The following is a 23,838-nucleotide window of genomic DNA, read 5'->3' as shown; positions in this document are numbered from 1 at the left end:
CCTACCGACCAACTTCCAACCTTCCAACCCTTCGCAGGACCAAAAAAAAGGCAAAAAAAGTTCCACCCCACATACTCAAACACCTCCCACTCTCAAACAGCAAAACATTGACGGCGGTCTAACAGGTACAGGATAGCAAAAAGATCGCGGACGGTCCTATAGGATGAGCCGCTACGAAACCCTTTTTAGGACTACCAAGCGCGTCCGCTGGCATTTCCGGGTTTATCACGAGGCTTTACTTCTTAGGCAGCCCCGGCCAAGTCGCATTCCAGCGGCTCTTGGACTTTGTTGGAGGGATTGGAGATTTGTTTGGTATATATAGGGAAGGAAAAAAAGGCGCGTGGTGAGAGGGGGTGAGTGAAGGCGAAAGACGTACGTGCACGGGTAGAATTGTAATTGAAGTCTTGTTTGGGGTACCTAGGCACTGTTGACGTTCAACCGCCTGCTTGCTCGCGCATCGCATCCAGCTTCTCGGAGTCCCTCCCCAACCCTACCGCACTACTCCGCGCTATGTGGTCATATATCTCAGAACATGACCCTCCCGCTTCCCTTGCCCTTCCCATATTTCCCGCTCGCAGTGAACGTCTTCTCCCCCGGCTCCCACCGCACCGTGACCAGCTTGCCTACCAAGTACAGAGTGGCGTAGCGCACAGGTTTGAATAGTCCATAAAGTCGCCGACATCTATACCCGAGTACATCCTCCTAGAAAGCAACCACATCGAAGGCCCACATCACCCTAGGCGTTCCGTCTCTTTGTAGCGCGCATCTGGCCGGATGTCGAAGGCGCGGTAGAATATTTCGGGGCATGACACCATGCCCTCGTAGCTGAACCTTGCGCTGTCCCAGTTGCAGGAGGGCTTCCACTGTGATTGGAGTTAGTACCCCGGAGTTCGTTCGATCAGAGCTGGGCTTTCTTACAGTCATGAGTGTTTGGATCCCCGAATCCAGCAGCGAGCGCAGTTTCCTCGCCTGCTCCTCGATCTGCTGCGGTGTCGCACGCCCTGCCTTCTTCTCCGCTTGTCTCAGTTGATCTTGCAGTGCGAGGTATTGGGAGACGAGCTCCGCTTTACTTAGTGCTTGAAGATCCGTTTTTGCGAGTACTGCGTTGGACGTCCCATTCCTAGCTGAAGGAGTCGAAGAATAAGTTGTAGTGCGTTGACCGGACGGATTGCAAGTGCTCTTCCTTTTTGTGGCGGAAGAGCGAGCGCGCTTTGCCGGTTTCTTCGACGGCGTAAAATCCTCGTCTGAATCGCTTTGAGGCTCTGGCTCCCAGGACTCTGGATCGAACTCGTCGAGCGAGGATGCATGGCTGAGTCTGCACTTAGCCAATGCCGGCATGACAAGGATATATCAGTCGGGTGCTGCGAACAAGGCACACGGTCACAGGTACAAGAGTTGAGAGAGGGTTGGAAAGTAACCGGCGAGAAGAAGTGAGGCTATGGTGTCGCTGTGGTCGTAAAACTGTTGCGCGGTGCGATGACGTGTGAGCCATGATTCATTAAAGTCGCAACTTTGGAAGCAGGTCGCGTAATCCCGTGATGCTTCTTAATCAGACATATCATGCTGGATATAGCTGGCAAAAAAAAGGCTTATGTAACGCGTGGCCGACGCTGAGTAGGAATAGATAAAGCGGTACGTGGGCATCCGTTCTCCGAACCATCGATCGCCCTTCTATGCCGTTCTACTCCACAGAAACCGTCGGATACCAATGGCCTGGGTAAGAAACCGCGGTGCCATTCTATGGCAAAGCGCTCAATAGAAGAGGCTTCATGTTGTGACTGTTCCGGCAAATATGCACGAGACGATACGGTCCACAATGAGTGCGAGAGAGAAGACGTAGGACAACGTGAGTCCAACGAGCTATCTCTTCTTCGTATAAAGCACTTCATCGAAAGATGGAAGAACTGTTCCGGTTTCGGTGCAATCCTAGTGAACAGACAAGATTGAGGCTGAAGGGGAGTTTAGCTTCAAGGGCATTCGTATGAGTCGTCTCTGCGCTGAAATCCTTCCTTCGAGGAAATGGTACCTTGGAAAGAGAGGACATGGCAGGCTGCCCCATACGTCCTCGTGGGAGGCTGAATCGGCCTAGATTAATCAGGGTTATGATCGAGTGCCACGCACGCCAACCATCAATAACAGGTGGCGTAGGCAGCGCATAGAATAGGTTAGAGAGGTTGAAAAGGTGTCCATGGTGAAACTGGGCTTGGGCGCTTTTCCCTCTTAGGACTAGCTTTTATAGTTGTCCAAGGTTCTTCCAAGGTTTCTCCGGGAACTAGCGTAGCTTCATCCTAAACCCAACGACCCGTTTCGTCTCTCTAAAAGACACTGTAGGAAGTGGTTTTACCTGCGGAAGAGCCACGGATCCGTCGCGAGTCGGAGCTTTCAGGGAACATGAACAGCGATCCACAAATCGATCCTCAGTGTCTTTGTGTCTCTCTCAGCCACTTTCAGCTGCGGATGCCGCAAGCTCTGATGGATGACAACCTTCGAATGGCGATAACGTCGGTGGTCGACATCCTTGGACGGCTGCTTGCATCAGACACAGCCACTTCAAGTCAATTTGTAGATCAACTGCTGCAGCCTCTCTTTTTCTGTTGCCTATTATCGTTCTCCTGCCTTCTGCCGTGCGCGTTTTGTGAGACATCCGCTCGCTCAGGGCTCCAATCGTACCCTGATCCACCCACCCCCGGGTGCCGACCTTACCTGTGCCGCCTGCGCACATTATAACGCGCCGAGCCCGACCCTCCGCCAGTTTTCATCTCATACTGTACATTTCTTTCCTTCCACTCTATCCTCAAAGTTAGTCGTCATGTCTGGGCTCGAGATCGTCGGCATTATCGCGAACATCGCTCAACTTGTTGACGGTACCCTTAAGGTGATTGATCGATACAACGACTTCAGTGACAAGACGAACAATCTACCTAAGACGTTCCGGAGCATCTCCGTCCAGCTTCCCGTCTTGCTCAACGCTCTGAATAAGATTGGGGATGCCATAAAGGCTGGCAGTATCCCGGAAGATAGTTCGAGAGGCCTCCGTCCCCTGGTCGAGGAATGCCTCAACCAACTGACGGCTCTCGACCGTATAGTAGCGAAGGCGCTTCCGAAAGAAGGAAACCATGGATTCGTTCGGGGATACAAGACTATCGCAAGCTTCCGCTATGAAGACGAAGTTCAACAGATGGAAAGCGTGCTCCAAAAGTATGTCCAAACGTTGACATTAGACCGCGTCGTTTCATCAAGTATACGGAATCTTCCTGGTAAGTCCCACTTCCCCATTCAATATATCCCCGGAGCTCATAGACTGGCGGATATGTAACCTGGACGACACTGGCGTTGAACAAGCTGTGTGTGAAGGTCATTTCTGTCCTAACGGATACTCCACAGCTCCCATACCTCCTACGCCCGAGATGATCTGTCTTTTCTGGCAAGACCCAGACTTCGTGGAACGGACGGTCTTATCCGATGTCATCTCACGAAGAGGTTTTCCTGGATCGAGGCTTGCGCTTTGGGGATTGGGGGGCATCGGGTAAATTCCTTCCAGCGACGAGGCTTGCAGAAAAGCATTGTCAACCCCTGGACGCAATATCAGCTAACTGGCTACACAGGAAATCGCAAATAGCCATCGAGTATGGATACCGTGTCCGCAATCGTTCGCCACAAACTTGGGTCTTTTGGGTACGTGCTGGAAGCATCGCTAGATTTGAAGAGGATTACCGGAAGATCGCGAAAGCTCTTCATATACCTGGTTCCGATGAGAAAAACGCGGACCTCTTAAGGATGGTGCACGATTGGCTCTGCAAAGAGAGCAATGGACACTGGCTCATGATTATCGACAACGCAGATGACATGGATGTCTTCACCGGTCCGCCGCCCAATCATAAGAGCACTAGCACTTCAGCCGAACGAGCAGCACCTAAAGTGCTCGACTTTCTGCCGCATTCTCCTAAAGGAGCGATGTTGATTACGACGAGAAATCGCAACGTCGGTTTCCACTTGACGGGAAACTACAAACACATACTACGGGTGGAGCCTATGACAGAAACCGAGGCCATTACTCTACTCAAAAGCAAATTGGACGGAACCCGCAGCGAAGATGATATGAAAACTCTCGTGCAAGCGCTCGACTGCATTCCGCTCGCTATCTCTCAAGCAGCCGCATACATTAGCAACAAGACACCTCGCGTCACTATCGCTCCTTATCTCAAGCAGCTGAAGGGGGGAGACAAGGACAGTGCGAAGCTGCTACAGGAAGACATACCTGAAGCGAGACGAGACAAGGAGAGGTCGAGTTCAATTGTGGCTACCTGGCAAATATCTTTCCAGTACGTGCGCAGCACCAAGCCCTCCGCCTCAAGGCTTCTGTCGCTGATGTCTCTGTTCGATCGACAGGGAATTCCGGAATCGCTTCTCGCGGGGCAATACGGGCAAGAAGTCATCATAGCACCTGATCCTCCACCTTCGCCTTCGGCTCCCTCATGCATCCCATTCCGCAGGCTACGTCGACGATTGCGCCAGAAAACAGTTCAACAGCAGGAAGCGAAGCTGAAGCAGATCCAATGCGATTTCGATGATGATTGGACGACACTCACGGACTTCTCCTTTATCAAGACTAATATAGACGGACATCATTTCGAGATGCATCGCCTTGTGCAGTTCACCATGAAGAAATGGCTAGAGTTGCATGGCGAATTACAACCGTGGACGAATAAATACATCACCCTCCTCAACTCGCACTATCCCGAACCCGACGACGACATAGGCTCCTGCGAATTGCTTTTCGCACACGCAGTCTCCGCAATTCTATATCGACCTAACTCGACAGGATCCCTCTGCGACTGGGGCTCCCTAATGCACAAGCTCGGCATGTACACCAATCGACGCGCTGTCTACGACATCTCCGAGATATTCTATCGAGCCGCTACCCACGCGTACGAAACGGCCTTGGTCGCGGACAGTCCCCAAACGCTGCGCACTCTTATCAGCCGCGCCAATGCCCTCGACTATCTTGGCAGGGAGGATGAAGCCGACAAACTGCGAAGAAAAGCACTAGAAGCACACGAGAGAACACTCGGCCCCTCACATCCAGACACGCTCCGCATCATGGACACACTCGCCCACACCCTCCACAACCAAAAGCGCTACGCCGAAAGCAGTGCCATACTGCAACGTGCCCTCGAAATCTGCGAACGCACGTACGGTGCCACACACCACGAGACGATATCCGCGCTCGAATCGCGGGCGCTATATCTAAGGTGGAGCGGGCAACTTTTCGAAGCTGAGGCTATGTATCGTCGTGCGTACGAAGCGAGGCAGCAGGGTGGACGTAGACCGGAACATGACGAAACGTGGTGCACCAATTTGACCATGATAGCATTGAACTTTGAGCTTGACGGGCAGATGGAGGAAGCTGAAGTGCTGTTCAGAGAGGCGGTGGAAGTGGAACAGAGTTTGCCTGGAGCAGATGATGTAACAACCAAGGGAAGTGTCCGTCGGCTCGCGCGGGTGCTGGGTGAGCAGGGGAAGGCTGAAGAAGCTGCGCACTACTACAGAGAAGCTTTGGGCGGGTATAGCAAACAGTTTGGAGAGGAAGGCGAAGTAACGCTTCTACTAATGATGGAGCTATCGGCTATCCTCTCTAAGTTGGATAAGCTAGAGGAAGCGGAAATCCTCTGTCGGTAAAGCCTTGCGGGCCAGGAGAAGCGCCTTGGGGAAACGTCGCAGCCGCTTGGTCCGGGGGATTGGGTGGATGTAACTTTGACTGTGTATACCCTGGCGACCACTGTGCACAAGCGAGGACGTCGCGAAGAGGCATTGGCATTGTATAAGAAGGCGTATACGGAGACTAGGGAGGATCATCCGGATGCGAAGATATTCTTAGATGGTTTGCGGAAGATTCAGGAGGAGATACAACGAGAGGGAGAGTGCGGCTCTCATGAGCTGCTTGTAGAAGAGCATGAGGATGCCTAGGGAATCTCGGATGGTTCGATAAAGCCGGAAGAGAAGAGGACTGGGGAGGATCGCATATCTTCATTGGCTTCGGCGTCGAGTTCTGAAGCTAAGTCTACCATTGAATTGTCTCTCGATGGCGATGATGTATCTGTGCAGAACTAGATACGCATGGCTGCTCCTGTTGCGGTGTCTGCATGATGGATGGACGTTGGCAAATTGTTTGGACTATCTGTCTGCACTGTAGATAGAAGCATCGCGTTAGACAGAAGTCAATTCAGTCGCTGGTCGGCCTTTTTCAACCCTCCTCAAACATGACGTACGGCGGAACCATTATCCATGCAATACAAGTCTAAGACTCTGCCGCTCAGCATCAGGACTTCATATCTCGAAGCACTCTAGGCTGCCGTTTCCACCACACAGCACTGTCTAATGCTCTTCGCGGACTGAGGTCCTTCTGAAAGCCTCTAGGAAGTCTTTTGCGGTGTCTAGATTTCGTTGTATGAGGAAATAGTCCTCTCAACATAGTCATTCAATTTGGCCATGCTTCAATATGATACAGTGTCTGGCAGTGATCAGGCACTGAATCCCACTAGGCACCGGTATACGCTAATCGCCTTCCGTGCTTTCTACTAAGCCTCGAAGACCTCCAAATTCATCCACACTCTTCTATTTTCCAACGACTTCAGTGCTTCTCCTTACCCTTCCCATCCTCCACAGTTGGAGCCACAGGAACTTCCACGTCCCCAAAGGTCCACTTCATACCCAAATACGCATCGCTCAGCAGGCTGACAGCCAACTTCTTCCCCTGTGCCTCATCTGGCAGTTTGATCTTTGTGCTCACCTGTAGTCTACTCCCACCAGCTGCACCACCTCTACTCGGCGCATTCCAACCTACGCGCTTCAAGGCTACGATCTCGTCGGTGCCGGAGTATGAGAGGATGACGAAGAAGCCTTCGGTTTGCGGCTTGGGATAGCGCGGTGCATAGATGCGAACACCACCTGGGCCACTTCGCGCAGGGTTGACGCGCGAAATGTTGAGCGATAGGTTTATTGCATTGACATTGGGGAGGCCGGGTTTGAGAACAGGGAGACGGGAGACTGGCTCGACAGTCTTCCTGACCATTGGCGGCGCAACGCTTGCGGACTTCGCGGCTCGCTCGAGGGCAGCCGGTGGCGCCGTGGTAACCTCGATGAGAGTCTTTAGATTAGCCTGTGATTGCTCCAACCTCTTCTTCTCCTTGTCCGCACCCACGCCGGGAAAGATCGCGAGAGGACCGTCGGTCGGCCAGCGCGCAGACTTGATAGCTTGCAGTAGCATGATCATTACCTCGCAAGAGGAGAGATATCCCAGCTCTGTGAGCACATCGATGGATGCCTGCACAATACGTATACTCTGATCCAGTACGCTATTCAAATCGCCCACATAATCCGAGATTGGCAGATCAATCCGCGAGAAGTGCGCTTGTAGGAGCAGGAAAGCCTTGACGTGGGGATCCCACATAGGGAGGCCAAAGTTATCAGCCTTGAGTGGCAGCGCTTTGGAGAGTTCGGCATTGATTAGATCCTCGTTGTGGCGGACGGGCAGCTCGTCGTATTCTGTGGCATGGCTCACCCAGGAAAGGACGTCCGAGAAGCTGGCGTCGCGCTTGGCGTGCTTGACGAGTTGGCGGATCGTTTTATGGGAGAGGTAGTAATAGCTCATGATCTTGCCGAGGGGCGTGGAATCGATGTCGCCTGTTCCTTGTAGTGCGATGCAGGAGGATTCTGCTAGTTCATTGAGCGAGGCTTCGATAAGGTTGATCATGTAGTCGTTGGCCATTTGCTGCGCGGCGATAGTGTTGTGCTCTGCAGCTGAGATCTCTAGACCATAGAACGAGGGGTTTTTGTGTAAGCGTCGGAAGAAGAACGTCCATGTGAGATAGTCGAGCGCATCCTGCTTCGTGGCGACGGTACCTGCAGAGATCTCAGCGCCCAAATGGTTGTCCAGGACTTTGTGCAGCGATGACTCGACTGGGAAACCGGTGTGCAGGAAGTGCTTGTAGAACTCCTTCTTCGAATCCTGCGTGAAGATGCGAGCAATACCAGAAGAATCGAACTGTGGGCGGCCTGCTCGACCGAGCATCTGCAGCACGTCTGTGAGGTCCATGTCTTTGTACCCTTCAGTCTTCGCGTCGAAGAACTGCGTGCCTTTGACGACCACGAGGTGGGCGGGAAGGTTGACACCCCACGCAAGCGTGCTGGTAGCGACAAGGATTTGGATCTTGTTGTTTGCAAACAGCTCTTCTGATAGCTGGCGATCGGTCTCGACGAGGCCGGCATGATGCAGACCAATGCCAAAACTCAACGCTTCTCGGAGAGCATCGTCTTTGACTCTTGAGAGATTAAGACTGAGATCCTCTTCGGACATACGCAGGAACCGTCGAGGGTTATCTTCCATGCCACAGAAGTTGATCAGATCCCGAGCAGTCAGTCTTGTCTGTCGCCGCGAAGCGACGAACACAATAACTGGCTTCTCTGGCGAGTGTGATTTGATAGCTAAGAAGGTCGGGCGGTTCATCGACTGCATGAGCGGGCAGAACCCTCGCTGCTCGGAGAAGCCGTCGATGAAGATCTCCAACGGCACAGGACGGACCGAATGACGGAAGTTGAACAAGCCTTCCTTCACACCGAGCCAGTTACCGAGATCGGTTGCATTAGCACACGCGGTTGACATGCCCAATAGGCGGACGGAACCCTTGCTCTGTGAAGCGATGTAATTCATCCTGGATACGATGATCTCCAGAATTGGACCACGGTCGCCACCTAGAAGATGGATCTCGTCGATGATGACCAGGCTGACCTGCCGTACATACCCGCGCGTCTGCCAGCTTCGACTTATACCATCCCACTTCTCCGGTGTCGTGATAATAATATCTGCGTCGCGGATAGTGCGCGTATCTGGGGTGTTGTCACCCGTCAGCTCGACCAGCTTCAAACGCATAGGACCGGCGAGCCGCTTGGCCCAGTCCTGCACACGCTCGCGCACCAGCGCTTTCATGGGAGCGACGTAGACCACTTTGGAGCCGGGCTTCTCGCGGAAGGCCCACCACATGGCAAGCTCGGCCGCAACAGTCTTGCCACTACCGGTGGGGGAGCCGAGGAGAACGTTGGCTGGCGTATGATACAAACAGTGGAAGATCTGTGTCTGCATAGGATTGAAGTATTGGAAGCATTGTCCGTAAAGCTCTTCTAGCAAAGGATTCTTCAGCGCGGAGATGGGCAGTGGCTGAAGATTAAGCAGGTCTGTATACACACTCTCGGTATCCGGTCGAATGAGGTGCTGGAACGAGATAGGATGTACTGTCTCCGCACCCAGCCACCTATCAGATACAGCTCTCACATAGATCTGCGAAGGTAGAGGATCCGACAGCGGAATTGTGAAGTTCAGCTCGTGTGCGTCATAGAGCTTCTTGCGCGAGAGGATGAAGAACTCGTAGTGGTAGATTTCCGAGGACTCGGAATTCTCAACCCAGATCCAGAATGATTCAGAAGTACCGTGGTGGCGATCGTTCCATTTGAAGTCGGGCGTAAGCCAGAGCCGAATGCGAAGCACGTCCCTGTTAAGGGGCGCAATCTCGCTTTCGATGCTCAGTGTAGGGAAGTTGTCCAATATCCGTGCAATGACATTACCCATCTTCTTGTTGTGAACCAGCTCGCCGATTTCCGCGCGCTCCATATCGCGCAGGGCTTCTATAGAAGTGTACTTGTGATCCAATTGACGCAAAACGGGCTGTGGCAGATCAAACTGATGCAAAGGGTGCTCGATGGCCCAGACCTGGCGTTCGATGGACTGGCAGAGACTGAGGAGCACGAGACACTGATAGCCCCAGCGGCGATTGAGCGCAATCATGAACAGTGCGCGTGCGATACGCGCGGCATTCTGCCTGATGTAGTTCGTGTCTGAGACGAGAGTAAAGTCTTCCAGCCTTGCTCTCGAGATGTGGGCTTGTAGAAGAATGTTGGTCTTCCCGTGAGGTGTCCCCACGCCGCCCTTCACGTCGGTCACCACGAAGCCCTCTTCTTGCAAGGCAAAGAGCTCTTTCTCTTCGGTATCGCGAGACTGGATCTGGTCAAACTCCCCGCTCATACTGACCATAGCGAGCGCATCAGCATCAGAAGCTTGCGGATTCATCATTGTATTGAAGATCTCAATACTGGATTGCTGAACGTAGAATTGGCTTGCTATGCGTCCGACATCTTTCGACCGTAGGTCTTCGGTGTTCTCATTAAAGATGATCATTTGGCTCTTTTGTAGTGTTCGGGCGGCATCGATGATCAATTTTCGGCGTCTCTGCACGAGCTGCGGGTCATCTCGAATCTCAGACCATTCGATGCCGTAGTTCAATGGGCTCTTCTGCATTCGCACAAATAGATACGAGTAGCCCAGCCACTGCACAGCCTCTTGTACCGTTGTAACCGTACCCAGCGAGATCTCCGCGTTAAGATTGTCAACAAGCTTTGCGGAGAACCTCGATTCAATGGGTTGTTGCTCCGTAACAGCCTTGAGGTAATGGTCGAGTCTATCGTGCGTCGTGCAGATGAAGCCAATACCAGTGTCCTGGAACTGAGGGCGACCGGCGCGACCGAAGATCTGCAAGACGTCAAGGATGCCAAGGTCCGTGAACTTTCCCTCTTGCGCATTGTAAACTTGCGTTCCCTTGATCAGGACTGCGGCGGCTGGTAAGTTGACACCCCACGCTAGGGTTGCCGTGCAGCAAAGGACCTTTATGACTCCCTCCGCAAAGAGACGCTCAATGAGGTTTCGATCGGAGCGAGGCATACCTGCGTGATGGGTGCCCATGCCTTTGTTCAGCAGTTCGCGAATTTCTCGGCCCTTTGATTGCTTCATATCGCGGACAGCAGCGTCGAAGCCCGGATGTAGTGTGGGGTCGAAAAGGTCAGTGCACTGAGCACCTACTGCTTTCTCGTATAGTTGTCTCGCGGTTTTGACCGTGTCTTTGCGTGAATGCACGAACACCATAACTTGGTGGCCTAGCTTGAGCATGTCCACAACCTTATCGAAAGCTATGTGTTCGAGGTTTTCTCTCGAATTCGCAGTTCCGGCTTTCCCTTTTGCTCCGATGAAGTGCTGCTCCAGAGGCACTGGACGGAAGGAAGCGTCGAAGTAGAACATGCCGACTATCTTGTTTACTCGAAGGAAGTCGGCGACGTCGACGTAGTTTGGCAGCGTAGCAGACAGCCCGACAATTCGAATGAGAGACTGAGTAGCCTCGACCTGCCTCTGGGTCCTGGCAACCAAACTTTCGAGAACCGCACCTCGCTCGTCGTGCAGCATGTGCACCTCGTCAATAATGAGCAGACGGACCTTCTGAACGAGCTCTGTGTCTCCCGTACTCTTTCTTGTGACCACATCCCATTTCTCGGGAGTGGTAACAATGATTTGAGTGTCTAGAATCTCAGCTTTTGTGAGATGCATATCTCCAGTCAGTTCGCGAGCTTTGATGCCGAGCCACGCAAGGCGCTTCCCAAGCTTCTCCGTGACTTCGGCAGCGAGGGCTTTCATTGGAGCGACATATATGATCTTGAAGTCCTCGGAAAGAGTAGTGAAGTCAGTAGATTCAGGCTCTTCGATTGGATTCGGGATGGTGTATTTGGCTATAACGTTCAAGATCGTGAGCATCGCGGCGTCCGTCTTACCCGCACCCGTTGGGGCGCAGATAAGCATATTCTCGCTTGTATAGTAGGCAACCGGGTAGACCAAGCTTTGCATGCGGTTCAACGACTTGTACCCCTTGAATGTTCGCTGGCAAAGGCCGTCCAGCTCTTTGATTTCGACAAGTTTACGCCCGGCGCCGATTGTGCAGACCGGCGCTGCAGGAATCGCGTACTCTTCATAGACTTTATCGTCATAGTGGGCGTAGTTTAGAGGCAAAGCGTATTTCTTCCCGTAAGCGGAGAGCTTGTTGCCCGCTTCGTAGGTCCGGTATACGTGCGGGTACTGGGGCCCTTTGCGGTCCAGAGCGGGCGCCAGAGCGGCATGCTTGTGTTCCCAGTCTTGCCGTCTAAGCGCTTCTTCGCGCTCTGCTCTTGTCTGCAGGTGGCCAAGAGCGCTTTCATGCGGAGGCAGCTCGTGCAGGGACCGCGTAATGTCCCGTCGATGGGCAATGAGGTCGGCCACGAGGTCCAGTTCCTCATAGCCTACGATATCGGCAAGCATCATCTGCAATTCATCATCTGCATTCAGTCAGCGGCCGGTTGCAAACGAACCCTCTCTCTTTCACCCACCATTGCTATCGCTCGCTAGTATTGCGGAGATTTGCTCCTTCAACGCGGCCGCGTCTAGGCCGGAACCCATTCGAGCAACATCTGCGCACCTTTCCGCCAGCCATTGCTGATCATACAGGCTCCCACCAGGCTGGCCGTCGGCGTACTGATCGAGGTGATCGCTGCTGTACTCGTCTTCGTAGCCATCGCTAATGACGTCCCAGATATCTTCGCCACTAACGGTCCCCGAAAGGTCGTCATCGTCGAGGCCAAGGTCGTCGCCGTACGCTGGCGTCTTCTGAACATCAGGCGGGAGGTTCAACTCCGCTATCGCCTTCCGCATAGCAGCCAGTTGTTCCAGCCATTGCGCCTGAGCGGTCTCCACGGACGGCGACATTGTCGTTATGGTTGCGAAGATGTTCGAGGTGAGTGGATTCGCTTCTATCGTGTCCTGGGCGCCCCTAAGGCTCCAAGGAAGCGCTGGACGTCTTTCCCTCTTGTGCACGGCCCTGTCTGCCCGTGTCGTTGTGTCACCGAGATTTTCAGAGGTTTGAGGTCTTTCGGCTGGATCTGCCCCGCCGCAATGAGGCGGCTGGTGACATAAGCCGCACCGCCACAGCCACTCACCGTAGTTGAAACTTGACGGCGTGTGAGCATCATCCCGTCCAAGCCGCCACCATACCTCCGCTCTCCTCTACTTTCTTCCTCACACCGCAAATACTCGGAACTAACCGTCACCATGAAGGTCCTCTACGTCGGCGTAAGCTCCGCGCTCACCGCCAGTCCTCACTCAGATCGCTAATGAGGACCACTAGATCCTCAAGTTCGGGCCGGAGGAAGCCAAGGAGGCAGCCAAGGACGAGTCGCGGGGAGCGACTCAGCTTTGCGGCGAGGACACGGTGAAGAGCTACTACAACAAGTTCACCGGCGGCACCGTCGCCCAAGTTGTACGTATCCGAAGCTTGCTGTTATCAGACGGATCTGGATATGTGTCGAGGCGGAGCACGCGGGCTAACAGCCCGCGAAGGTGACCTTCGGAGCAACCCAAATGGCAAAAAAAACAACACAAGAACGAAAGGCATTACACTACGAACAAGATGGTGAGTGATTCGTATCGCCCCCCGCCGTGCCTAGGGAATCAAGAGCTGACTGAAACCTTCGTGTACAGGGTATCTCTTCTACTCACAACATCGCTGTGATGAAGACGTCTGCGGCGTAATAATCACCGATCAGGAATACCCGGAGCGCGTCGCCAGTGATCTGCTCTCCAAGGTGTGCGACGAATTTGTCACAAAATACCCGCGCTCCGCCTACGCCGACATCACGTACCAATACGCGAAGGTCCACCATTGGAACCCTCTTCCCATGCCCGAGCTGAAGGACTACCTCGCGAAATACCAAGACCCGCAGCAGGCGGACACCATCATGAGGATCCAGAAGGAGCTGGCTGAGGCCAAGGACGTCGTCTACAAGACCGTTGACAGCTTGGTTGAGCGCGGGCAGAAGATCGAGGACCTGGTGGCGAAGAGCGATATCTTGAGTGCACAGAGCAAGATGTTCTATACTCAGGTCCGTATCCTCTAGACTAGGCACCACTCTTGGAGGTTTTACTAACCCGCTGGCTCACAGGCGAAGAAGCAGAATTCCTGCTGTGTGGTTATGTGAACATGCTTCGGAAGCATCATATTGTCTATCTGGCGTTTTGTTGCTTCCTTTGATATAGATTGCATCACATAACCCTGCACACCCTCGGCATCTCAAATGCAATATGACATATCATTATGGAACGTTTCTTAAGATCTATACGCTCCCGTGTTAATTAGTTCATAGTCGCTCAACTAGCTAGTAGAGAACGCTCACGGAGGCGCACATATTGCCTTCGCGAGGAGGTGTTTATAGCATCCTCGAACCGCAACTTGGGTATGGAACAGGTATTTCAATGGTATCGCATCTGATGCGGAGTCATCGGAGTGCAACGTTTTCAGAAGAGTGGGGGCTTGATTTCACTGTCGTACATTACAACTGCTTTTACAAATCCCTGCCTCTACTTCCAGGACACAGGATCCAGGCCAAGCTTCTGTACATCGACCCCCTTCGTTCCGCCCACTATATCAACCTCCATATGGTCGTCATCAGCTTCGAGATCTTTCGGATCCACTAGGTCCTCGAGTTCGTCTTCCTCCGACTCAGGATCCGACGCCAACGATACCTGGTCAAAAAAGTCCTCCGGCGTCTCCGCGGCTACCTGCGGCGCTATCCTTGCCCTCGCCACATACTCCTCCTCGTCAATGTCCCCAACAATCCGCGCATAGATCTCGACCCCAGTCCCAACAAGCGAATCGACTGTATAGAAGTCATCGAAGTCCTCCCCAGGCTTGCCGTCGGCCTTGTAGACGACAAAGATTTCGCTCGCTCCAGAGAAGTAATCCATCCATCCCTGACGATTCTCTGGCGTCATTGTATCCAGCCAGTTGTCAACCAGCTCTAGCAGACGGGTGACATAGATGTTGTCACCGCGGTCTGGACCGGCGTTCAGATTGCGGTATGTCAGGTACGATAAGGACGGATCGTTCGTGATGAGCAGGATGCGACATTGGGATATGGCGTAGTGGTAGTCGCGTAGAAACGAAGTATCGGTCCAGCCATCTTGGTCCGGGCATTTGTGAGGTGACTCTGGGTTGTAATACGGACACCCGCGACTAAAGAGCAGATTCGGGCGATGTTTGGTATCCTCGGGTGTATCCGGCGAGAAAGAAAGTTGCTTCCGCTTCTTCGTCGTCGGCGTCGCAGGCTCCTCCTTCTGCTTCTCCTGCTTCTCGATCAACTTGAACGTCTCGGCAGGCACCAAATGCGCCGGAAAGCTTATTCCCTTCTGATACAGATCCCATGCCCTCCCCGCACTATACTGTCTCACTGCGTCCACATCGCTATCCAGGTTTTCTGCTTCCCATCCCGCCTCCGCATCCGCCCACGTCTCGAACCGAATCGCGGAATTGATAAGACCCAGTTTTGCGCGATGGAATGCGCGATTCGAGTCCCCGTACAGCGATGCATCGACGCTGCCTTGGTCGAACTGTCGCCATGGTCCGCCTACATCGGTCCATTTCTCGGACAGCGCGACTAGGAGCCGTAGATGCGCTTTGAGCACGCAGCAAGGACAGCGCAGTACTAGTATCTCGTCTTGCACTTCGCTCCCCTCCTTCTCTTCCTCACACGTCTTCGCTTCTGACTTCCCGCGCACACCAGGATGCGCGGGGTGAAGAGGATGCCCGCACTTCTCGGCGAGCGTGAACCCTCGATCCGAGGGGACGTATTCTGGTTCCGTGGGAGCGAGGGGCTCGTCGGAGCGGAGACAGTTGTTTGGCAGGTAGCGGGCGCGTTCGTGGTCGCGCCAGTGGAGGTAGTCTTCGTATTCGAAGGCGGTCGGAAGCGTGAAGTAGCGCTCTTGCGTCATGTGCGGCTGTAGGTATTGCCAGCGGATGAACAGCTTCATCTCTTTCTCGCCGAACAGCGTGCTGGCGCTGATGTTGGGTCTAGTCGCCATCCTAGCGGACTTTCCAAGGTTGCGATGCTCGTAGAAACGGGTCTAGTATTAAAGTGGCGCTTATTTCTATCGAGCTCGGGACGTTCCTTCGATTCTAATGTGCTGTTTCGAGAGTCTATGGTGGGGTATAGCAGTTGTGTGTAGCGGTTGGGTTCGGCTTGACGGTGTTGTTGTTTTGAACGAGAGGGCATGGTGGGAACATAGGAGGACAAGCGCTGCCTAGAAATGACTGAGGTGAATTACTCTCGGAATGATACTTTGGGAGAGGTTGCCACGGAAGAAATGGACAGTGACTAATGGCCTGTGAAAGTTTGTTGTGGCAAGACGCGGAGAGGGTTAGTGCATGAGGGAACCTGAAGGGCTTAGGACCTTTACGGGAGCGAGGGAATATCATATGGACCATATTCATTGCAACTACCGCGTTGCTGGGTATCTACTTGTACATAGAAACTTGAGATTGGCAAAAGCCATCCTGGACGCCTTCAGACGGCTGTCACTCAAAGACGATGAACTCCGCACCCTCCACTTCCTCGAAGCTGTCCTCATCTTCCACACTCTCCCACTCATCATCGCTATCATCTTCGTACTCGCTCTCCTCCGCAAAGCTCATCCAGGAGACCTTCGACTGGTTATCCACCTCTTCACCCACCTCCTCATCCTCATCATCAGCATCTTCCTCGCCCTCAATCGCGTACTTGCCAGCCTCATAGCGCGGCGACCTCCGGCAGAAGTACAGTAGATCCCGACCCTGGGTGAAGCTCGTATCCTCGCCGAAACTCACACTCCGCTTCTCCTTCACTCCTCGTCCGGCTGGCCGCCACTTCGCACCGGAATACTCGATACTCGCCCAGTACATGCGCAAGGCCTGGGTAGCAGTCTTTGATCCCACGATCGGGTGTCCCGGATTCTTATCCATCCAATCGGCCTCCTCGGCAGCGCGATTTTCGAGACGACAGACTTCCTGCACGAGCTTGAGCTTCCCGGCGTACCAGGCCTGGCAGTAGACATCGTCCTTTGGGCGGTCATCGCGCGGGATTTCTTCAGCGAACTCGAGTGCGCGGGTGAGCACGTTCATGTAGCGCATGTGCGCTTCGATGGTGCACACGGGGCATCTGTCCACTTCTTCATCCTGAGCGGCTGGATGCAGCACATGCCGACACTTGGTAGCGACCGCAACCTCATCCTTTCCTGTGTTCGGATAGAGAGCGGCTCTGACGTGCGCTGCGATGTCGTCGAAGGGCGAGTTGGTGAAGCATCCCGAGTCGCGCCTTGCAAGCCAGGCCTTGAAGTCGGCGTACTCGAACGCGGAGGGGAGGAGCCCTTGGTCCTGCGGCTTGAGAGACGTGGTTTGGCGCTGCCAGCGGCGGTAGTGCTTGAGCTCGGTCGGGGTGAAGATGATGCTGGCGGGGAGGCGGCGACGTTCATCGCTTGGAGGGGATGCGGATTTGTTTTGGCGAGGCATTGTTGCAGTGGCTTTCTTCTTGTGGAAGAGTGGACACAGGGGCATATGATGGGGGTTTGCAGGGTGCAGGTCGCGTATTTTGCCTATGGTCGAGGGTTCCAAGGTTGCGCTGCTGAAATGTGATCCGGGTGTGGTTGGACTGGATTGGGCTGCTCGCGGGTTAGGTGGCAAAGTCCTTTGCGAAGAGTGGTTGGCAGCCACCACGCTCGGGGAGGAGGAATAAGAAGGGGTTGTCACCCACCCTTTTTCGACTAACCGTTCGAGCAGGATCGCGTATTTCGTGAGCGGATGGGAGTTCAGCTGCTGTGTGTTGTTGCGTGTGTTGCGATTGCTCGCAAGTTAGGTCAAGTCCTGCCCGCAGAGGGTGGCAGCCACCGCGGTCAGGAAGAGGGATTGTAGAGTTTACCCACCTTATTTGAGAGATCGCTTGTCAGCCGATAATGCGTGATGTCGCTGGAGATATCGCCGAGGCCGAGTTCACCTGTGTGCAGAGGCTGCAGACGGGAGATGGTGGATACAGAGTCGGTGGGCGATGTTGGGTGTCTGGGGAACAGATTTGCCAGGCAGCAAATTTTAACTTCCGCCTCGACGTGTTTGCGCGTGTGTTGTGCGCGTTGTGTCGGAGTGAAAGGGAAGGTGAACAATGTCGTCGGTACGGGCCCATGGGCTGGTTCCCAGCCATCACCGAAGTCGAGTAGTGGTGCGGTTTCACTCTAATGCACTCTCCTGGAGCAAATTGCTATGTGGACAGCGCGAGTACGCTACCCTTTTGGTTGTGGTGGTTGTTGCTGTGCTCGTTTGTTGTCGGTGTTGCGGAAGTCCTGATAGGTGGAGCGTCTGCGGGCGAAATGTGCAGAAGATATCTCGTCGGTAACTTTGTAAGAGCGGGTGGATTGGACAAGGGTTGCCTAGCTTGTGCAAGATAAAGGCCTTCTTTATCTCTTTTGAGTCTCACAAGCTCTGGCTTGTAGGAAACCTACAATGCCTAACTTTGCTCTTCTTTAGTGGCCCCAATTTCTCTGCTTCTTTCTTGAACCGTCCATCATGATGATGTAATTCGCCAATAACTCTTTGAATCTCCGGGCTATGAGAGGGCGAGGGCAAAGCCAAAGAGCGAACTGCAAGTCTGCAAGAATTTTGACGGTGCATAGGCAGGAGTGGGAGTGGGAGTGGGAGTGGGAGATTGAAAATGACTAATACAAGCACAGCCGAATGACTCCGAAAAGAGAAGGCACATGATCCAATCGCGTCAAACTGGGTAGATTGTATAGCCATGCTCTTTTTCAGCGCTTTTCAAATAGTGATGCCCTGAAGCATTACGGGAAGCGTCCCAGAGGCGAGACATTCCGGGACGCGTCTCCTCTACCGACGCACCGCATTCGACATAGGGAGAGACGGTGAAAGCCAACAATGTGTGGTATTGAGGCGCTCAGTTGTCGTTGTCGATGATAGTGAGAGCAGACAAACGTTGTGCACGACGGTACGTGTTGGACGGTTGGTGGAAGGATCGTGATTGCGGAATATGCGTGAGAGAATTCTGGCCAATAGGAGTTTTTCCTCCTCGAGATCGACCGTTGGTCTTGGCGTTGGTCCTGGTCCTTTCCGGACGCCCCGGCGTTTTCTCTCTCCACCGCAACGTGCCTGACCGTCCAACAGTGCGACATCGCGGCATCTCCGAGAGCCATACATGAACTGGCTAGAACATCCAACGTTCTGAATAGCCCTTCGTTGTCCCCAGCCGTCACCGGGGTCCAGATTGCTCCTGGGGCCGACTCGCAGTGGCCAGCACAATGCGATTCCTCGCCCATTTTAGAGATCTGCTACCTGGCTTCCCCCTTCTCTGCTCGTATCCGCAGGCGCTGTACGATGCCCTGGTCTTCTTGATAGCCGTCGAGATGCTCGGCTGTTGGGTTCATTGACATAATCCTTTGGCGTTCCTTCAATAACCTCAACGTTTCAGGTAAGGATAACGCGGTCCATATCGAACGGTCTGCTACCGGCATCGCGGAGCTTTCCATAGCTCAACACCACCCTTGCTTCTCAATCAAGTTTCGGGGTTGCAGCTTGGGGGCCGAGCGGCTATGCTTCCTACTTCTCTTTATATTAGTCTCTTGATCCTACGATCCTTCACAGCCAGGAATCCCGAACGCCATGGAGCGATGTTGGGCATCTGTCCGTGGCGCTGAAGTGTCGCCCTGTCCCGGATTCTGCGTTCCACGAGGACACCGCTTCCCAGAGTTAGTCCTTGCGCCGCTGTTCGTCGCTATTCCTCGCAAATCATGGGTCAATCAGCACCCTCCTGTAAGCGTTTCGAGATCGAAGGAACAGTCACGAGATTGGTAGTCGGGTTTGTGCTCTCATGCACACTCCGGACTAGCGAGAGGTGCGACGGACTATCCAGCGAATCAGCCACCGTCATGCAAAGCACACCCCGATGCGGGGGCTGGTTGCCCTTTAATTGTCCGTGCCAGGCTCCATACATGGTCTATCCCCAGTGTTCGCGTGAGGGCGCGCTTTGCTTTCCGCTGCTCTCTTTTTTTTCCTCTCCACGATTGTTGCTTTGACTTGTCCGAATATAAAAGCGCTGGAGGCTTGAAAGATCGCTCTTTTCAAGCCAGCAGAGGCTTATCACGTCCGCCCATCCCTAGTACTCACGAGCCGGACCAGGCCCCATCCGTTCTGCTCACTTTCCGGAGATCACATCGCCATGTCGGCCCGTCGGAATCGAGCAGGAGGACGCATAATGGCAAGAGAGAATCTGGAAGCAAGACAAGATGCAGCATCATCGCAACCGCGTACCGATTCTCTACCATCGACAACCTTAATCTCGGCAAGCACCACATCGTACATTCAACCAACGACAGCGATACCGCTGACGACGGCCTTCATTCCTCCGTCGACATGCACTCAAAATCTGCTCACAATGCTGGAGCCCCCGACTTACCTGATATGGGCTAACGAACCTGTTCCTGCGGAGAATCAGACGTCCACAGCGTGCTACCCCTCCGAATTCCTGCAAGCGTATACATCAGTGTCCTCCGGCTCCGTCGGTTCGTCAGTCGTTCCCGCTATGAGTCCGTTGGTCTGTCCGGATCACTATTGTACAATGTTCGCGAAAGCGAACAACTACGTGGCTTGCTGCCCATCGTAAATGCGCCCATAGGCCCCTCTTAAGATTGATACTGACCGTGGGTAGCGGTTACCAATTCCATCCACCAGACACGATGATTGACACGAGCCGCCCTGGATATGGAGGAACATGTTATAGCGACTTTGGCGTGAGTCAAACATATCCGGTTATAGCGTACAATGAGGCGGGAGACACGGCCAGTCAGATCTTCAGCGCAAGCGTATCCGGTGCCCAAGCGTACGCGCATCCTATCGACGGATTCGCTCTGTCCTCTCCGACCACGGTCGGCTGTCCGACTCGAATCTCCTCACTCCCGTCAGATACCTCAACATCATCAACATCCACCATAAGTCCAAGCCCGAGCAATGGTTCAGCGCCAAGTTCCACGCCGTCGACAGCCGCTATTGCTGGCGCGTCAGTTGGCAGTATAGTCGCTCTTGCAGCCATCGTTGGGTTCATATGGTACATTCTGGGCTACTACCGGAGGAATCGCAAGCCACCTCCGCCGCCCCCAAAGATCCAGCACCAGAGAGACGGCCTGCCCCGGCACGAGAAAGAGGGCGATTTTACTTGCGTTGAGATTGGTACCTCGGCACGATTGCAAGAGAAGGAGAAATTTAGACATAGCGAGCTGAACGACGGACATGGCGCGTTTGAGATGTCGGCAGTGCCGGTATATGAGATGGATGCTACAGAGGAGAAGAAAAGACTGAGCAGGATGATGATGAATTGGAAGACGTCTCGCTGATGCGATGCAACGAAATCCATCGTGTGCGATTGCGGTTCTCTTCGTCTACTCTCTTTGAACAATTTGGGATACCCCTTTCATCGACATATTGGCGACGCGGATGGCTATATACTCTAGGCACTGGAAGTCCTTGATCTTACTCTCTTCGTAGTCTTGTATTACTAAATTTAATTCCGAATGCCGTATGTGGTGTATACGCATCACCGAATCAGAGTTTATCACGCATGAACCGAGTGCTTGATGATGCGTTACTTGAGCAACACGTATTGGATGCAAAGTTTTGGCTATATAGGTATGTACATGAAGAAAATCGTAACGGTCATGACAACTTCAAAAAGTGTGAGACCAGTCACGAGCAAGATATGACAAACGTCCCCAATGAATCGAAAATTTTCCTCCTTACCCCTGCAGTTTGACCCCCTCAATCGCCGCCAGTGAGAACTTGGAAAGGCTAGGTCGAGAAGTCCCTAGCATGGCTCCTGCGCGCCTTCGAGCCAGCAGCCATGCTCGCACACTCAGCAAGCGCAGGCCCCGGCGCATCAGCGAACGTCTTGTCAGCCTCATGCCAGTACAGATCCCACTGCAGCAGCTCATCGTCCGCGGAGTAGAGCTCAGTACCCTTCTTGCCCGCCGGCATCTGCGCACTGTCATCGCCGCCGGTGACCTTGATATTGAAGGCCTGTGGCCAGAACTGCCTATTCGCCACGTCGCCGTTGTTATGGATCGACACGACCTCGGTGCGCAGGACGTAGTTCCCGCTCGGGATATCCTGCGGGATGGTGACGCTCTGCGCGTTGTCGTTGTCGTAGAAAATCGCGTCGGTGCCCCAGTAGCCCGTCTGCTCCTGCGGCGCGCCCTGCGAGTAGCGCCCCTCGCGGTAGTCGATCAGCGACGACTGGTCGATCTTGAAGAACTCGAGCGCCGTCTTGTCGACGTCGGCGCAGTCGCCGGGGCAGGGGGCGAGGTATGTCGACGTCCAGCCGTGGTGGCTGCAGTCCCAGCCCTCCTCGCCGCCGTCGCACGTCCCCGTGTGGTGCCACTTGAAGGTGACTTTGGAACCCGCGGGCGCCTTGGCCGTGTAGGGTGACGGGGAGGCGTCCATGTGCGCGATGATGTCGGGGTTGTTGATCTGGTCCCCGTAGACGGGCTGGTAACCCCAGCCTTGGTTGGTCCACCAGGCGGGTGAGTCGTTGCCCGGGTCTTGCTTGGAGCCGGCGTAGAAGCCGGGGTAGGTTTTGCCGCCGACTTGCCATTCTTCGACAGCGGTGTGGCCGGCGGCGGTGGAGAGGAGGGCGGCGAGGAGAGCGCCGGTGTTGAGGAGTTTGGACATGGCGGGCACGGTGGGTGGATAGATGTGAACGGTTTTGGAACGGGGGATTCAGCTGCAGTGAAGAATGAATGAAGGCTTTTTTTGGTAATGAAGCAATGGAGCAATGAATGAAGGTGCGTAGTTTGCAAATAGCTCCAGAGCTATACGAAAGGAGTGACTGTCCACTAAGGGATCGATAAGGAACGACTGATGAGTGTGTACCGTTGAGGTTGAGGAAAAAAACAACCCAGTGTGAAGGGCAGAGCGGTGGTTTTTGTACGCAGCCATTGTTGTATGTATCTAAGTGGAGACACCGCGCTTACAGTAAGCCCCAAGGTTTGATCATGAGTCGGCGTGCGGCGTGGCTTGGTGATTTCCGAATGAGTCCTCGTGGGTAGTGGGTGACTGGAGAGTCTCGCGCGCTAATGTAGGTACACGGAGAGAGTTGGCAGGGATGTGTTTGCGGGAATGCCTGACATCATCATCATAGGAGTGCATGCATACGCCCCCCGCACTGGCAGACTCCAAAATCCGCTCCGTTTCGTTTCTATGTATCGCACGGGACCGGACTCTTCTGAAGGTCATGCCACGGCCTTCGTCCTCCATTCTTTCCTTCACGGGCGCTTCGTCGTGTGTGGAAGGCCCTTCTCCGTGCCCAGGAGCATCCCGTTTCTCAGAAAAAGCGCCTTCCAAGGCTAGAAGTTTCCACGTGCGGGCGCGCACAGTAGCGCGCGGCTCGAGTCCTCATTTCCTCGAATCCGCAAATCACACCGTGCCAACGTGAGTTGCGTTTACGTTTAAAATTTCGAGCGGATCAGCACAGGGGATTGCCAGCGGGACGCCCTGGGGCGGTACCGCGCAGCGCCGCCGTTTCATGTTTCAGGCTTACGCGAGGCCCATCACGCACGCGCTATCGATAAACAAACTTAGCCAGCCGGCCGGGCTTCCGGGGACGCGAAGCGACAACAAGTCCGTCGCCCCCGTCCTCAACAAATGCTGCGCTACGGAGATGCTCATGAGTCGGTATGCCACGAGACTGTCCCGTGCGACGGGGGTGGTGGTCCGTGAGCGTCTAAACGATTTTGGGCGGTTTCTGTCGGCATCCCCGCCCCGCTTCCGACAACCACTCCCCCGGTCTTCAGGTGGTCATATGGTCATCACGTGCCCGATGACTAATCCACCAAGGATGCAGCCGTAGACGAGGGCTTCTGGAGTTGTAGACTACGCGCGCGTGGTGTACATCTCTGCTTAGACGTAGTGTTTCATTCCTATGGCGCCCGTTTGTCCGTTTGTCCGTTTACTGCTGGAAGGAGATGCATTGACGGGTGCCGGCGTAGACGCCTCTAAAGCTTGATCGGACATCAGCAACATACCCTGTTTTCACACATCTGAGCAAAGGACATGGCCATGCATCTTTCCTTCTAATGCAGCC

The 23,838-nt window shown here is 54.0% G+C and overlaps 7 protein-coding genes across 7 annotated transcripts; 3 read left to right on the top strand and 4 right to left on the bottom strand.

Annotated features, from left to right (window-relative positions):
• Nucleotides 1–731: 731 nt before the first annotated feature.
• BU26DRAFT_579933 (uncharacterized protein) lies at nt 732–1,338 on the bottom strand (the record flags this gene model as incomplete). The annotated part of the gene is made up of 2 exons (XM_033834463.1): nt 732–863; nt 919–1,338. The coding sequence occupies 2 exons, from the start codon at nt 1,336–1,338 to the stop codon at nt 732–734; spliced, it is 552 nt and encodes a 183-aa protein (XP_033679068.1).
• A 2,043-nt stretch (nt 1,339–3,381) lies between these two features.
• BU26DRAFT_579929 (TPR-like protein) lies at nt 3,382–5,945 on the top strand. Its single transcript, XM_033834462.1, has 3 exons — nt 3,382–3,526; nt 3,606–4,431; nt 4,516–5,945. The coding sequence occupies exons 1-3, from the start codon at nt 3,408–3,410 to the stop codon at nt 5,677–5,679; spliced, it is 2,109 nt and encodes a 702-aa protein (XP_033679067.1). The 5' UTR covers nt 3,382–3,407; the 3' UTR covers nt 5,680–5,945.
• Nucleotides 5,946–6,358: 413 nt separating this feature from the next.
• On the bottom strand, nt 6,359–12,610 carry BU26DRAFT_608550 (Sec63-domain-containing protein; the record flags this gene model as incomplete). The annotated part of the gene is made up of 2 exons (XM_033835852.1): nt 6,359–12,183; nt 12,235–12,610. The coding sequence occupies 2 exons, from the start codon at nt 12,608–12,610 to the stop codon at nt 6,632–6,634; spliced, it is 5,928 nt and encodes a 1,975-aa protein (XP_033679066.1). The 3' UTR covers nt 6,359–6,631.
• Nucleotides 12,611–12,784: 174 nt separating this feature from the next.
• On the top strand, nt 12,785–14,068 carry BU26DRAFT_92572 (snare-like protein). The gene is made up of 5 exons (XM_033836508.1): nt 12,785–12,973; nt 13,029–13,160; nt 13,241–13,313; nt 13,382–13,782; nt 13,843–14,068. Exons 1-5 carry the CDS (start codon nt 12,953–12,955, stop codon nt 13,876–13,878), a joined length of 663 nt encoding a protein of 220 aa, XP_033679065.1. The 5' UTR covers nt 12,785–12,952; the 3' UTR covers nt 13,879–14,068.
• A 189-nt stretch (nt 14,069–14,257) lies between these two features.
• Nucleotides 14,258–17,219, bottom strand: BU26DRAFT_435151 (uncharacterized protein; the record flags this gene model as incomplete). The annotated part of the gene is made up of 3 exons (XM_033824111.1): nt 14,258–15,019; nt 15,059–15,550; nt 16,974–17,219. The coding sequence occupies 3 exons, from the start codon at nt 17,217–17,219 to the stop codon at nt 14,258–14,260; spliced, it is 1,500 nt and encodes a 499-aa protein (XP_033679064.1).
• A 2,258-nt stretch (nt 17,220–19,477) lies between these two features.
• BU26DRAFT_92661 (uncharacterized protein) lies at nt 19,478–21,209 on the top strand. The gene is made up of 2 exons (XM_033836509.1): nt 19,478–20,366; nt 20,416–21,209. The coding sequence occupies exons 1-2, from the start codon at nt 19,927–19,929 to the stop codon at nt 21,095–21,097; spliced, it is 1,122 nt and encodes a 373-aa protein (XP_033679063.1). The 5' UTR covers nt 19,478–19,926; the 3' UTR covers nt 21,098–21,209.
• Nucleotides 21,210–21,333: 124 nt separating this feature from the next.
• BU26DRAFT_522775 (lytic polysaccharide monooxygenase) lies at nt 21,334–22,797 on the bottom strand. The gene has a single exon (XM_033829863.1). It carries the CDS (start codon nt 22,425–22,427, stop codon nt 21,549–21,551), a length of 879 nt encoding a protein of 292 aa, XP_033679062.1. The 5' UTR covers nt 22,428–22,797; the 3' UTR covers nt 21,334–21,548.
• Between the last annotated feature and the right edge of the window lie 1,041 nt (nt 22,798–23,838).

The sequence above is a fragment of the Trematosphaeria pertusa genome (genome assembly GCF_010094035.1).
Source record: "Trematosphaeria pertusa strain CBS 122368 unplaced genomic scaffold BU26scaffold_15, whole genome shotgun sequence".
NCBI lineage: Eukaryota > Fungi > Ascomycota > Dothideomycetes > Pleosporales > Trematosphaeriaceae > Trematosphaeria > Trematosphaeria pertusa.
Note: the sequence above shows the minus strand (reverse complement) of the source record. Positions and strands in the feature narration are given on the sequence as shown.

Coding starts and splice junctions, on each gene's coding strand:
- BU26DRAFT_92572 (XM_033836508.1), top strand. CDS start 12,953: ATGAAGGTCCTCTACGTCGGC. Junction 13,314..13,381: donor ATTACACTACGAACAAGATG/GTGAGTGATTCG, acceptor CTTCGTGTACAG/GGTATCTCTTCTACTCACAA. Junction 13,783..13,842: donor GCAAGATGTTCTATACTCAG/GTCCGTATCCTC, acceptor GCTGGCTCACAG/GCGAAGAAGCAGAATTCCTG.
- BU26DRAFT_92661 (XM_033836509.1), top strand. CDS start 19,927: ATGTCGGCCCGTCGGAATCGAGCAGGAGGACGCATAATGGCAAGAGAG. Junction 20,367..20,415: donor TACGTGGCTTGCTGCCCATC/GTAAATGCGCCC, acceptor GACCGTGGGTAG/CGGTTACCAATTCCATCCAC.
- BU26DRAFT_579929 (XM_033834462.1), top strand. CDS start 3,408: ATGATCTGTCTTTTCTGGCAAGACCCAGACTTCGTGGAACGGACGGTC. Junction 3,527..3,605: donor TGGGGATTGGGGGGCATCGG/GTAAATTCCTTC, acceptor CTGGCTACACAG/GAAATCGCAAATAGCCATCG. Junction 4,432..4,515: donor CGGGGCAATACGGGCAAGAA/GTCATCATAGCA, acceptor CGATTGCGCCAG/AAAACAGTTCAACAGCAGGA.
- BU26DRAFT_522775 (XM_033829863.1), bottom strand. CDS start 22,427: ATGTCCAAACTCCTCAACACCGGCGCTCTCCTCGCCGCCCTCCTCTCC.